The following is a 13845-nucleotide window of genomic DNA, read 5'->3' as shown; positions in this document are numbered from 1 at the left end:
ACGATCGAAAATACAGTAACACATGTTTTTTTTCAGCACCTTGCAATTACTGTTACCGCATGACATCTCTGAGGATTTATTTGCTACGTTAGCTGGCATGGTGCCGAATGTTTTTCGTGTTGCCAATCCTAAAATTTTGGTAGATAATAATAAATAAATTCAACATAATTAAATTTTCTCAAAAGTTAAGTAACTTCTTATAAGCATAAATATACAATATATTATAGTAGCCAAATACATAATTATAACGTAAACCAGCACCCGTATTCCAGCTTTAAAAATATCTAAAACAGTATCAAGTGCGCAGAAAAGTATGCAACATTTAGTAGCATATGATCATAAGGAATAATCGTCTTAAGTTCTATGTAAAATAAAGGCTGTTATTCCTTTTCACCATATCGTCGGTACAATGCCAAATAAACGAATGTGCCATTTTTGTTTAAACGAAATATTATATATGTCAAATTTTGCAAAGCCAAAACAAAAAATGAGCATTTATTTGAAAAAAAAAAAAATTTAAAAATCATTTTTCAATTAACATTACTTAGTGGTTTACAAAAACAAACCTTCCAATAGGGGTTGAAATATACAAAATTAAATTTCTATTAATTAAATCTCTTTTTTTAACAATGTCTTACGCGTTTTTCTCAACACATCAAATATGCACATTCGTTTCTTTGGCATTGCACCGACGATATGGTTGTTGTTGTTGTTGTAGCAGTGCTTCGCCCCACCTAACAACTGTTCTTTGAGTACTAGATTCACCGGGCAATTCCTGGCTTAAAGGTCCGACTCCTGTTTGTGGAGTTCACCAAGGACCTGCTTGTGTTTTTTTGCTTCATACGGCTGAGTTCTCAGGTGCCGTATTTCCTCAAAATGCTTACGGAGATGACTCCTTAAGTCCCTAGGCGGTGTTGGCTCATAAATCAGATGTTTGTTGGGATGCCCATGTTTCTGGGTATTCAACAGGAACTGTTTGGTTAGCATCTCATTTCTCTCCCTGATGGGGAGTATTCTCGCCTCATTATGTAGATGGTGTTCTGGGGACATAAGAAGACAGCCCGTGGCGATTCTGAGAGGAGTATTTTGGCAGGCCTGTAGCTCCTTCCAGTGGGTAATTTTTAGGCTTGGCGACCATATAGGGGACGCGTAGCACGCAATCGGCTGGCCTATTGCTTTGTATGTGGTAATGAGCGTTTCTTTGTCTTTTCCCCAAGTACTGCCAGCAAGGGATTTGATGATTTTATTACGGCTCTGAATTTTCATAACAATTGCGGCTGCGTGCTCAGCAAAATGTAGATCCTGATCAAACGTCATACCCAAGATTTTGGGGTGTAGGACAGTCGGTAACGTAGTGCCATCGACGTGGATGTTCAAAATGGTCGACATTTAGGACGTCCATGTTCGGTGATAATGCCAGGTTTCGCGAGGCGAAAAAACTGGAGAGATCGGGGAGGTAGCCGTTTATTCTGTTGCAGAGCTCATCGATCTGTGGGCCTGGGCCTGTGGCCACTATTGTGCAGTTATCGGCGTAGGAAACGATACTAACTCCTTCTTGTGGCGAAGGTAGCTTAGATATGTAGAAATTAAACAAAAGTGGGGATAGGACACCACCCTGTGGTACCCCTTGTTTAATTCTTCTTGAGTTTGATGTTTCATTTCTAAATTGCAACGATACCTGCCTACCACCCAGATAATTTGCGGTCTACCTTTTAAGACATGGGGGGAAGGGTAGACCGACCCTTTCAGGTCTTGCAGTAACGTGCCATGGTTGACCGTATCTGTTAGGTCCGTAGGCAAATACCTTCAATTTTTATATATTTTAATTACGTTTATTTACAAGAACGGATAATACATTAATAAATCTAATTACAATATTACAAATATATATTTTATTAAACTCAAATAGACTACTCGCGCCGGCAGAGACAAGAGGACTGGTTTACTCGCCAAAGGTGTTTGTTTATAATGACAATCACTCGCTACAGTTTATGGGTGTTGCCACAGTACATATAATGTGCCAATACCGAACATTCCCTTCTGTTAGAGAAAACGTTGTGGTCGGCGTTGATTTACGTGCGAACGAATCAAATCCTTACGTCGTAATCTTTGCTGTAGGACATTGTAAACTACCTTGTCAACTCTTTCTATTACTTCGCCTGGTTGTTGTTGTTGTTGTTGTTGTAGCGATAAGGTTGCTCCCCGAAGGCTTTGGGGAGTGTTATCGATGTAATAGTCCTTTGCCGGATACAGATCCGGCACGCTCCGGTACCACAGCACCATTAAGGTGCTAGCCCGACCATCTCGGGAACGATTTATGTGGCCACATTAAACCTTCAGGCGATCCCCTCCCTCCCCACCCCCAAGTTTCATGAGGATCTTGGGGTCGCCAGAGCCTCGTCTGTTAGTGAAACAGGATTCGCCACAGATAGGTGAGGTTGACAATTGGGTTTGGAAAAGCTATATATTGCGCTGGCAACCTGAAGGGTTACGCTACACATCCCCTTGAATCTGGTATTTTAGTCGCCTCTTACGACAGGCATACCTACCGCGGGAATCTTCTGACCCCCTAACCCGCTGGGGTACTTCGCCTGGTGACCAGTATTGCTTGGTGCTGCGATACGTCTTTACAAATACTTTGTCGCCTTTTTCGAATATTCGTGGTAACGCGCCATGTTTTCTGTTATATGCACTTTCCATAATGATGTTTTTATTTCGTGATAATTGTTTATGATTTTTGAGGAGATCGAGGGGTGTCGATAACTTTCTTCCAATAAAATGTTCTGCGGGCGACTTCCCGTCAGGTGTATTTCCATTTGGTGTAGCGCGATATTCTTTTGTTTGCTTATGGGGCGTGAAAGTACGTCCACATTTCCAAATTCTGTTGTTTTTACATACTGAATGTTGAAATCGTAACTCATCAAAACCAATGCCCATCGTTGTAAACGATTTGCTGTATGCGTTGGAATTCCCTTTTTTGAACCGAAAATTGTAAGTAGCGGTTTGTGATCTGTTAAAAGCGTGAATTTGCGACCATAGATCAATTTTACTGAAAAATTTGCATTGTGACATTTTTGCAAAAATTTCATCGGCGTGTGGTAACGGATATATATTTGGCTCCATACAATCGTTCAAACCTGTGGAATAATCTGCACAAATGCGAATTTGCTAATTAGGTTTACGTACCACAACTATCGGTGCTGCCCATTCTGAGTGTGTGATTGGCGTGATGATGTCAGCTTCTTGCAACCGGTTTAACTCTTGTTCTACTGCTGATAGTGCAGCATACGGAACTGAACATTTTGGCTTGAATACTGCGGTTGAGTTTTCTCTAACTTCCAACTTTACCTTGAATTTTGTGCAATGACCGGTAGATTTATGTAGTACCATTGGAAACTGCTTACTAATGGCTATGAAAAGTTCGTCTTTACTACTTTTACCAGCTTCATGCGTATTTGATGCTGCTGCGACTGTGTTACATACTGACTGTATGGGCCTGTCCCAATAACCAAATTTGTTGATCAAATCGATTGCGAACACGTTTAAGTTTTGAAGGCTAGATACGAAAATATTACTTTTGTGTGAGAGGCCTTTGTGTTGTATCGCTGACGTAAATTCACCTATGATGGGAATCTGTTGTTTCGATGCACACGGTGCAATACGGCTGGATTTTTGTGATTTGGGCCTGCCAAGCTTTTCCCAATTTGCTTTCGATATTATTGTGATATCGGCTGCTGTGTCAAATTGTAATTTCAGTTTAATTGACATTATTTTGACTGTAATATATTTTCGTTGGGGCATATGATTGTGTATGCAATTTACGCTTGCTGTCGCTGCTATTACTTTAGTATTTGCACGAGAATTTTTCTTTTGTGTGTGTGAACGAGAAGTACCTGAATCCCGAATGTTTCATCCACGCTGGCTATTTATGTTTGGTTGCGAGTTGCAGCATATGCAGTACCCATCTTTGTGGCCAATTTTGCCACAATCTTTGCACCTGTGCTTTGCGTAGTTGCAATTTTTGACGAAATGTAACTCTCCGCACTGCCAGCATGGGCGTCTCGGTTTTGACTGTTGCTGATTTGCATTGCGCGGATATGTTGTTGTTTTTGACCTGATTCTTTTTGTACGATGACACTGCGTTTACTGTGCTAGGATTGTTGTTCTCGACTAGTTGTACGTCTTTTTTCAGCTCTTGAAAACGCTGAGCTTATTTTACAAGCTGCTCGAGAGAAATAGCAGGATTCGAATCTATTATAGGTAGTAACTTACTGCGTATATCTGCTTTTGTATGTGATCGTAGCCCGATTATAAATATGCGGCGTTGCTGATTTGCCCATGTTTAAAGTTTTCAGATAGCTTGTTGACGCGACTGGAGTACGTCACAAAATCTTCGGTGTCGTCCATCGTGTTCTGTAAACACTTGTAGCGCATGCTAAACAGCGATTCATACCTGTCAAATAATGATGTAAGTTGCTTTATCGTGTCACTAAAGCTTAGCTCTTTCGGTTTTTTGGGTAAGATAAAATCTGCATAGCGTTCGTATACGGGTAGACTCAGTTTACGTAGGAGTTTACTCGTCTTTTGAGCGTCCGATAACGATTGCGCATCCGTGGTGAATTGTTCCTCGTAGCGGCTATACCAACTCGTGAAAATTTGGTTCGAGTCTGGATCGTATCTAAACTCGTGAATGCTCTTTGCTTTGACCTCCATAAAGGTTTCTTGTTGACCAGCTGGTGTGGACTGTTGTGATGTCCTCGACAGATGTTCTTGAGCTTGGATGATTCTAGTTAGCTTATCGATGCTCTCCTGTTGCCTTTGAGCTGCTTCTTGCTGCTGAACAAGACTTTTTGAGACAACTCGCTCAAGTGCCGTGATGATGACATGCGTTTTTAATTTGCGTATGTCTTTAAATTGAGTTTAAGAACCGAAAATATATTGCGCGTTATAAAAACATATATATTGTGAAACGGTTTAATTTATTATGTCACACAAACAAGAACATTTTTTTTCGCAGACAAAAAAACGTAACTGTTGAGTTTTTAGTCAAATGTTCATGTATAATGCCGAACTGCACTCAAATTTGGCAACGTGGCACAATTTGCCTTTTATGTATGCATGTCTTCGATGGAGCGCTAGGGCTTCGCTTAATTTTATGTTGTTTCACGTGAAAACGTTAGTTCCTCGTCGCCACTGTTAGGTCTGTAGAACCTTCAATTTTTTATATATTTTAGTTACGTTTATTTACAAGAACGGATAATACACTAATAAATCGAATTATAATATTAAAAATATATATTTTTTTAAACTCAAATAGACTGCGCGCGCCGGCAGAGACAAGTGGACTGGTTTACTCGCCAAAGGTGTTTGTTTAAAATGACAATCACTCGCTACAGTTTATATGTTACCACAGTGCATATAATGTTCCAATACCGAACAGTATCAAAAGCTTTTGATAGGTCTAGCGCAACGTACTGTTCTATGGTGGGGGTTTCGATTTAAACCGCAATTTATCTGGGTGCTGATGGCATTTAGCGTGGTGGTGGTGCTATGGAGTTTTCTGAAGCCATGCTGATGACAGGCTAGCTGCAAATTTGTTTGAAGTGGAGGAGCAAAATGGCTTCAAGCGTCTTTGCTACTGGCGATAGGAGAGATATCGGGCAATATGACTCCTATGTTAGCTGGTTTCACATGCTTTAGTAATTTTTCGGGTATGACAAAGGTGGAAAGAGACAGGTTGAAGACATGTGCTAAATATTTGAAACCCTCTTTCCCTATGCTTTTAAGCATCGGCATGGCTATGCCGTCTGGGCCCACTGCTTTGGATGGTTTAGCATGACCGATGGCATCCTCAACCTCTTTGACGGTGATGGTAATTGGTGACGCGCTGAATTTGTGTTTATGTGCGTGTCTGTTGGCCCTCCGTCTATCTTTGTCAACCGTAGAATGCATTATATATTGTCGGCAGAAAGCGCTCGCGCATTTTTTCGTATCCGACAGCTCTTTATCGCCAAAGGCGATGTAAACTTTGTCATTGTGCCTAGACGGATTCGATAGGGACTTTACGGTGGACCAAAGTTTACCTACACCGGCAGAGAGGTTACAACCGCTTAGGTGCTCCTCCCATTTCGCCCGCTTGTGTTCATCCACAAGCAATCTGATGCGTTTGTTTATATCTTTTATTTGGGGGTCGCCGGGATCGAGCTGTCTTATAAGGTCACGTTCTCTCGCTAAATTTGCGGCCTCCGCCGGGAAGTGGGGCCGAATTTCAGGAATTCTACCGGCGGGAATGAAACGTGCCGAGGCAGATTCAATGACCTTGCGGAAAGCACGCTCCCCTTGGCGGGCATCAGTCTTGATGGGGAGGGCAGCAAGCGGTTGTCTGTAAAGGATTTGTATTCGTCCCACTTTCCTTTTTTAAAGTTTATGAAAGTGCGTATTTCTGTGACGATGAAGTCGGCGGTACGCTGGAGCGAAATAAGTATAGGCAGGTGGTCGGATGCCAATGTTACCATCGGCTGCCAGTTGACGCAGTTTACGAGTTCTGCGCTCACGATTGAAATATGCGCCGAACTGTGACAGCTTCCTACCATACATGTGGGGGCGTCTCCGTTTATTGTGCAGAACGTCGTTTCTTCTATTTGATCCGCCAACATCTCACCCCTACTGTCCGCCCGCAAATTTGAATGCCATAGATCGTGATGGGCATTTAAATCGCCTAAGATAATGCGATTGTTGCCAGTGAGTAAGGCGCTGATATTAGGGCGGTATCCACTGGGACAACAGGTGACAGGAGGGATGTAGATGTTGATGATTTCTAGGTTTGCATCGCCTGACCGGACAGATAAGCCTTGACGTTCTAAGACACTGTCCCTGCGGTCGATGCCGGGATCAAATATATGATATTGCACAGAGTGGTGTATGATAAACGCGAGGCCGCCTCCATTTCCGCTCTCGAGATCTTTTCTGTGGACCTTGTACTCAGAACAGTTCTGCATTGCAGATCTTGCTGTGAGTTTAGTCTCTTGAATCGCAGCAAGGCGGATGTTGTGCCGCTTCATGAAATCGACTGATCTTCCCAGTTAATCCAATACAGTTTAACTGCAGAATTCTGAAGTGCATAGGGGGAGACGTCGCCACTCTGGGAGTAAGTGACGGGTGACTACACCTAGGTTGTGGAAGGCTAGGACGCAACTGCTGTTGTGGCCCTCGGACTGGACGTCCTTCGGTAAGCATTGCGGTACCCGGTGTATTTGGGTATGCGGCCTGGCAACATGGCGCAATGAAACCCGTCGAGGGGTGGCCGTCGCGGTGACCAGAACATCTAGGAAAGTGGCACTGTCCATGGCAGGAGCTGCATTGGGCGGATGTCGCAAACATATATATTCTGTGCTGGCAAACGGTGCAAAGGGAGGTAGGGACTAAGAGTCTGTTTCCCTGACCTACACAATTGCTGCTGGAAAAGAGGGGGGGGGGGAAGACGGGGGTAGGTGCTGATGCTCGGCATTGTTCCCGACTCTACTTCGGAGATTTTAGGTATGAGTGGGAGCAGCCGTACGAGTTGGTGGCGCCGTGGGCGCGAGCAGCAGCGGGTACTTGTTGTGGCTTGCTGAGCAGCGGGGCTGCTGGAAGGTAGTGGGGGAGCGCTAAGGCCAGACTACGGGACGTCCTAGGGCGTGAACAGCAAGGAGCCACAAAAGATTTATAGAAGTTACGTGGACGTCTGGTTTTGGGATCTAGCCCAGAACAACCTGTCCGATGCAACCATCCCTTACACGAAACACACTGACAAGAGTATGACCGTCCTAAAAAGATTATTTTCCGGCAGATGCAGCAAAACCATTTCTCAGGACCGGGGTAAGGAGACGGACCCGGATTGGGTTCGATACCTTCCCGGGAGGGACGCAACAAATTAAATGGGGTTACACTGAAATGGCAGTCCTTGGTCGGGAAAAATCCCTAGTCGCTCCGGTACATAGAACCGACGGCCTTGGGAAGCGCTGGTACTAAGGCCCGGGTTTTCAGTACAAGTTCAACTTAGTTTGTCAGTTATACTACGCTTAAACTTATTCTGCAGTTTTTCAGTCTACTTTAACTGAAGTTTAAACTGACCGTAAGCGTCCGATCTGGCAGGGTTAAACTCTAGTTAACCTATCAGTTATTTGAGTTCGTTCGAAATGGCGTCGAATATACCCAACAAGCATTTGGGATTGAGTATCATTAGAGCTCATGTTCATAACTAGGCATACTTCTAAAATCACAAGAGCTGTTTAAAATAGTGGCTCAACTCGAGAATCATAGCGTACTCAGGAAAAGAGGAATTTTTTATAAAGCAAAAAATGCTATTACTTAAGTTGGTTCTCTAACTGGACTCAAATGGAAGATTCCATACTACAGTATTTACACGAATATAAAATTAAATATATAATTTAAAAAATAAATAAATGTTTCGCGATAACTTCGGAAGAGATTTTAGGCAGAGCTTCTCTTTCAAGAGCACGCTACCATCACACCAGAGCGTCCGCCTATATAATTTATTTTTGATTAATTACGCTTCATTACTGCTATCAACCAAGTGTTTATTTCTCACAATAAACAGCTGTTGGTTTTGGTGGTACCACCTTGGAGATTTCAACTCGATATGCAATGTAGGATATCAACTGGAGAAATGTGTTGAATATTCATTTGAGAACTGTACATTTCTCAAAATCTCTCGAAAGTAGGATATTGATTGGAAAATATTAATGATGTTGGAGATCAACTCGAAAACTTAATTTTACAAAATTTTTCAAAGGTTGGATAGTGATTGGCGAATGAAGTTGGATATCAAGTCGAGAACTATATGGTTTAAGAATAATTAAATAATGAAATTGGATATCACCTCCGGGACTAGATATTTCGTTGGAGAATTTTTTCCCACGTTTGTTGGGTAAACAAAATCCTGCTGTTGCCGTGTCTACAAACTATCTAGAATAAAAAACCATGTTGCCGCACAAAAAAACATACCCCAAAGACGGCCTTAACCTGTGACTGAAAAACTGCTCAGTAGTTTAACTGGAATTTAAATTTGACTAGAGTTTAAGCAAGCTTAGTTTAAGCTTAGCTAAACCAACTACTGAAAAACCGGGCCTAAATGTTGATTACTTTCTGCACACTTGATATTTTTGGTGGTGCAGTCTTAGCATTAGCGAAGGTTTTAATTCGAGAACAGCACCCAAATTCCAATTCTTCAAGTAACGAGTTTCAGCAACAACAATATTTGTGTGTAAACAGTGACAAGTTAAATTTTTTGATAATCGGGAAGGGTCATTGAAATTAGGGAAGCATATATGTACTAAGCGTTGTTTGGAATAGGAAGCAGGAAACGCTCTAACCAGTTGTGTGGATTTAAAAAAAAATTTTCTTGCAAATGAAATTTTTTTCATAAAATATGAATAGTTGTTGTAGTATATAGTATATTCTGAACATTCGGCAAATAATTTTCATCATATGGGAGTCATGAAAGACTCCTACATAATCATGTTTCTGATTCCCATATTTATTACATACATATTTTCGATTCATTTCGTACTCCTTATACATATATGAGCGCTCCGAGAATGCTTAAGGGTAGGAGAGAAATTTAACCCGCCTTTATTTTTACTTCAAAACAATAAAGCAAACATATTAGGGTGGGTCAAATTTCGAACTTCGAAAGCCTAACTATGTTTTGGGGGCTAATTCCGTAAAACGGACGAACTACATTTTTGCGTATAGATTGGAATTAAATTGGCTTGCTCCAATACACAGAAAAAAATAATTTTGTAGCGCATAGAGGATAGTGTTATTACACTATGCGACAAAATCAACTCTTTTTCTGGGTATTGGACCAAACCAACTTTTTTGAGGAGATTGAGGCTTAAGTATAAAAAGTACTATCTCAATACTATCCTAAGTTAGCCACCAAAAAATAGATATCGGCTTTCGATGTTCGAAATTCTACATTACGAAATTTTATTTTTTTTGTTAACGCGTTCAGCAAATTAAAAAAGTAAAAATGTCCTGGTCCGCTCTTTTCCCTTATTTGAAGGGTTGAATTCTTTCTTTGAGAAATTTAGTATAACAGCTGTTATACGAGGTGAAAAGTCATAACTTCGAAAATATGAAAAACCTGATATTTCCGAATTTTCGCTACACATATCAAAAATCTTAGTATTGCTATGAAGGTGGTTAAATTGTCTTTATTTTGATATGCATATCTTTAAAGAAAAATTTGCAAAACCCCTCTTTAAGCGAAAAAATTCATTTTTTTTACCAAAAATTTATTTTAACCAACACAATTTCTAGCTGGTAAAACTATTGAATATTAAATAAATCATAAACTTGCATTAAATGTGCTATTTTCAAATCACTATATAGTTTGCGAAAACTCGGGAATATGAGGTTTTTCATATTTTCGAAGTTCTGAATTTTCACCTCGTATAACAGCTGTTATACAAAATTTTTCAAAAAAAGAATTCAGCCATACAAATAAAAGAAAAAGGCGGACCGCGACCACGTTTTTACTTTTTTGATTTGCTGAACGCGTTAACAAAAAAAAAAGGTTTTAATATCGAAATGTAGAATTTCGAACTTCGAAAGCCGATATTAATTTTTTGGGGGCTAACTTCGGAAAACGGAGGTAGTAATTTGTCTACTTAAACCTCAATTTCTACAAAAAAGTGGGTTTGGTCCAATACCCAGCCGGCTGTTGCACAGTGTTATTAGCGCTTGTAAAATGTTTGAGGGGTACTTACCAATTTATATTCCACGCTTGCATTCCACAAAAACAACTACTCTATTTATACTATTTGTATGTATGTGGGTGTACATATGTAAATATGCATTTATTAATACTTTATTTATTTAAACCAAACTCGAAAAATTTTAATATACAATATTTTTAATTAATTTCGAATTCACTGTATTCTTTACTTAATATGTACATTTTCTTTCCTTGTTTTGAAATTAACAACTCACGAAACGGTTGATATAACGCACACATATAATTGTTGTAAAGTTTACTGTACTTATTACGTCACAAACTGCAAATTAAAATAATTTTTTTTTAATTACTTTAACGAACTAAAAAATGGTCTGTCCATTTGACCGAAACCACTTACGGTGCAGCTCAAACACCCACCCGAAAATATATATTTTAGGGATGTAGGAAAAAAAACAGACCTCCAATTTCGAAATAGCACGGCGAAATATGTATCAAAATTATGAACTGCTGATAATAAATACCAATATTTAATACTTTTTGTGTTTTACTGCGCTTCGATGCCACCGATGCGCCTATTCTTATACCAAATTTAGTTGGGATTAGTCAATTTTTGCAGAAAAAAATAAGTTTTTCTCACAATTGCCTGATAAAATTTGCTTGCTGAGAATAGAACCCCAAACCAACTTTCGTTTGGTATCAATGGTAAAAAAAATTTGCCAATTTTGACGTTTACATTTTGAGATGCCATTTGTTTGTTTCCATTTCATTTTGACATTTTGTCATACAAATTGACATTTATTGATTATGATGCCAGATTGTATGTGCTAAGTGGAGTATAATCGTGGCTAGTTGCCAAGTTTACGCCAAGTCAAGTCTATGCTAAGTATCAGTAATGGACCCTTAAAGGTTAACAAGTAGGATATGTATCAGCTGTGCGTTCACAGCTACGCTCATCTGATCAAAGTGCTTGTTCTTGTTCGTTTTTTGTGGATGCCATTTGGCACTGTTGTACTTCTTAAGTCCAAAAAAAATGTAGTAGCTGCTAACGAAAACTGCGTAAAAATTTAATTGTAAAATTACGAAGAAATACCCTAATTTTTCCAAACGAGCACTTAATTACATCTCTCTCTCTCAAGTCCATATGTTTTGGAAAATTTTAGTTAACAAATTGTGATACTTTATTACCGGGTACGATTGCTAAAACAGGACCGTCGGGGGGGAGCCATTAATAGACGCGTTTTGGCCACGGTTTCAATAATTCGAACACGTTTTCGCCTTTGGGTTATTATTACCAGGACAAAACGCGTCCTTTCATAACACTTTCCACATTTTTGGAAATGTTTTGGCAGCCGAAACAGGTTTAAACTGTTTTTCGGGTAGAGATGTTCAACGCGTAGAAAAATTGATTCTTGATGTTGGTATAAGTTAGATACCCCATTCGAAGACTTTTGTATAATTTTCTGTAGGTCCCATGAAGATGCACTTTACATTTTCATACTAACTTTGTTCAAAAAAAGTTACATCTTAGCGACCTATATTTAATATTCCGCTCCTTTTTTGTTTCCCTGTATCGATGTCGATGACAGCAACCCCGGTAATTTTGACACTTCGCTCAAACTAATGTTTCACGCAGGTTCCACGCTAGTTTGACACTTCGGTCAGTGTTAAACGGCAGTGTGTTAGAAAGAGGAGGAAATAAGCATATCCTACTGTACTGTGCTAGTTGACAGCCCTAGAAATGAAATTTTTTCATGAGGAAAACATGTTCCACGTGTGGGGCTCAATATTTTGTTAAGTTTCTCCTGACATTTTTGACTCTTAATTAAATCAATTATGCTTTCCGTATGTTTTCGCATTGTTGGAGGCCATAAATCATCATTTCTTTATAATTCCGCGGATATATATTCAACTATTTCATCTTTAAATACTTCAAGGTTTCATTAAGCTATCAAATGCAACTCAGCTTAAAGTAGTCTTACAGTTACCCACGAACGTACGTTCAAAAAAGTGTCAGCTGACACGACCTATTTTATGAATGTGCAATGTAAACGAAAACTCACCGACGTTCAACGCACGTACGTACGTAGCCCGGAAAGTAGAAATCAAAACATTTTTGATTTTTTCCGTAAGAACGTGTCAGCTGATCGCTCTCTCACTAGACAGAGTTGCCTAGTAAACTTTTGCACGCTAATTTTTAACCGTTTGCAGTTTTTATGTAAAAACACCTAATTAAGGTTTGAAAAATTGTGGAAATAATTCGAAATAATTATGCAAAAGTGCAGATTATAAATATGTAATCTATTTATACTTATTTAATATTAATTCCAGCCTTTTACAACATCAAACATTAAAATAGAAAAAGTTGATGTTTCCATAAGCATGCATTCAAACAGGTCAATGGCAACATTTTTTCGTTGCCACTACGGGTATAAATTTCGCTCAAATGTGTGTACGTACGTTACACACGTCGGTGGGTAACTGCAGCTTAACTCTAGACATTTAAGCCAATTAATGATGACTTATAACCATGAAACTATAACCAGATAAAACAGCTGATCGAACCTAACGCTAACGCCATAACCATACCATAGCCAACCAATTGGTTTTTGGTTTCTCGCCATATCCATAACCTAAAAATATTTGAGTTGGTGAATTTAATAACTTTTTGTACATTTTATTCATTGTTTTGGATGCGTTATGACTAAGAGACTTATTCTTTGTGGAATATGTTTGTAATTGTTTGCGTTTTCTTCATTTTTATGAAATTTTCATGATTTTTAGGTTAAGACACCATTAATCGATCACATTGGAGATGGGTATGGTTACGACTGTAGTGTCAGGGTTAAGGAAGTTTAATTGGCCCTTGAAGTTGACTAAAGTTTAACCTTGAAAATGTGTTTGATAACATAAATTTTGCTGCTCATCTCAGCATAAGCGTTCAAAGAGGCTGGGCTTAACTCTAGTGAACTTTAACTGTAGTTTAAGCCCGCACTGAAAAACAGAGCCTTAGTATGGTACACTATGCAGATGACGCTCTCCAAATATAAGGAAGTATTGTTATATGGTCTCGATCAAATCAAAAGTCTTCAATTTTCAATATA

At 39.5% G+C, this 13845-nt stretch overlaps 1 protein-coding gene across 2 annotated transcripts in view; it reads left to right on the top strand.

Annotated features, from left to right (window-relative positions):
- Positions 1–5773, top strand: part of LOC137237449 (ferry endosomal RAB5 effector complex subunit 3) — a 32941-nt gene extending 27168 nt beyond the window's left edge. Inside the window, exons 7-8 of one of the 2 annotated variants that reach the window (XR_010948959.1) lie at positions 37–768; positions 1759–5771. Coding sequence is in view for 1 of the 2 variants with exons in the window: in XM_067761075.1 (XP_067617176.1) it covers positions 37–157 (121 nt within the window). In the remaining variant the exon portion in view is untranslated. Of the gene's footprint in view, positions 1–36 lie in introns of both variants that reach the window. The other variant, XM_067761075.1, reaches the window with a different exon arrangement.
- Positions 5774–13845: the final 8072 nt, after the last annotated feature.

The sequence above is a fragment of the Eurosta solidaginis genome, chromosome 1, assembly GCF_040869045.1.
Source record: "Eurosta solidaginis isolate ZX-2024a chromosome 1, ASM4086904v1, whole genome shotgun sequence".
NCBI classification, from domain to species: domain Eukaryota; kingdom Metazoa; phylum Arthropoda; class Insecta; order Diptera; family Tephritidae; genus Eurosta; species Eurosta solidaginis.
The sequence above is the reverse complement of the archived record's forward strand: the minus strand, read 5'-3'. Positions and strand labels throughout refer to the sequence as shown.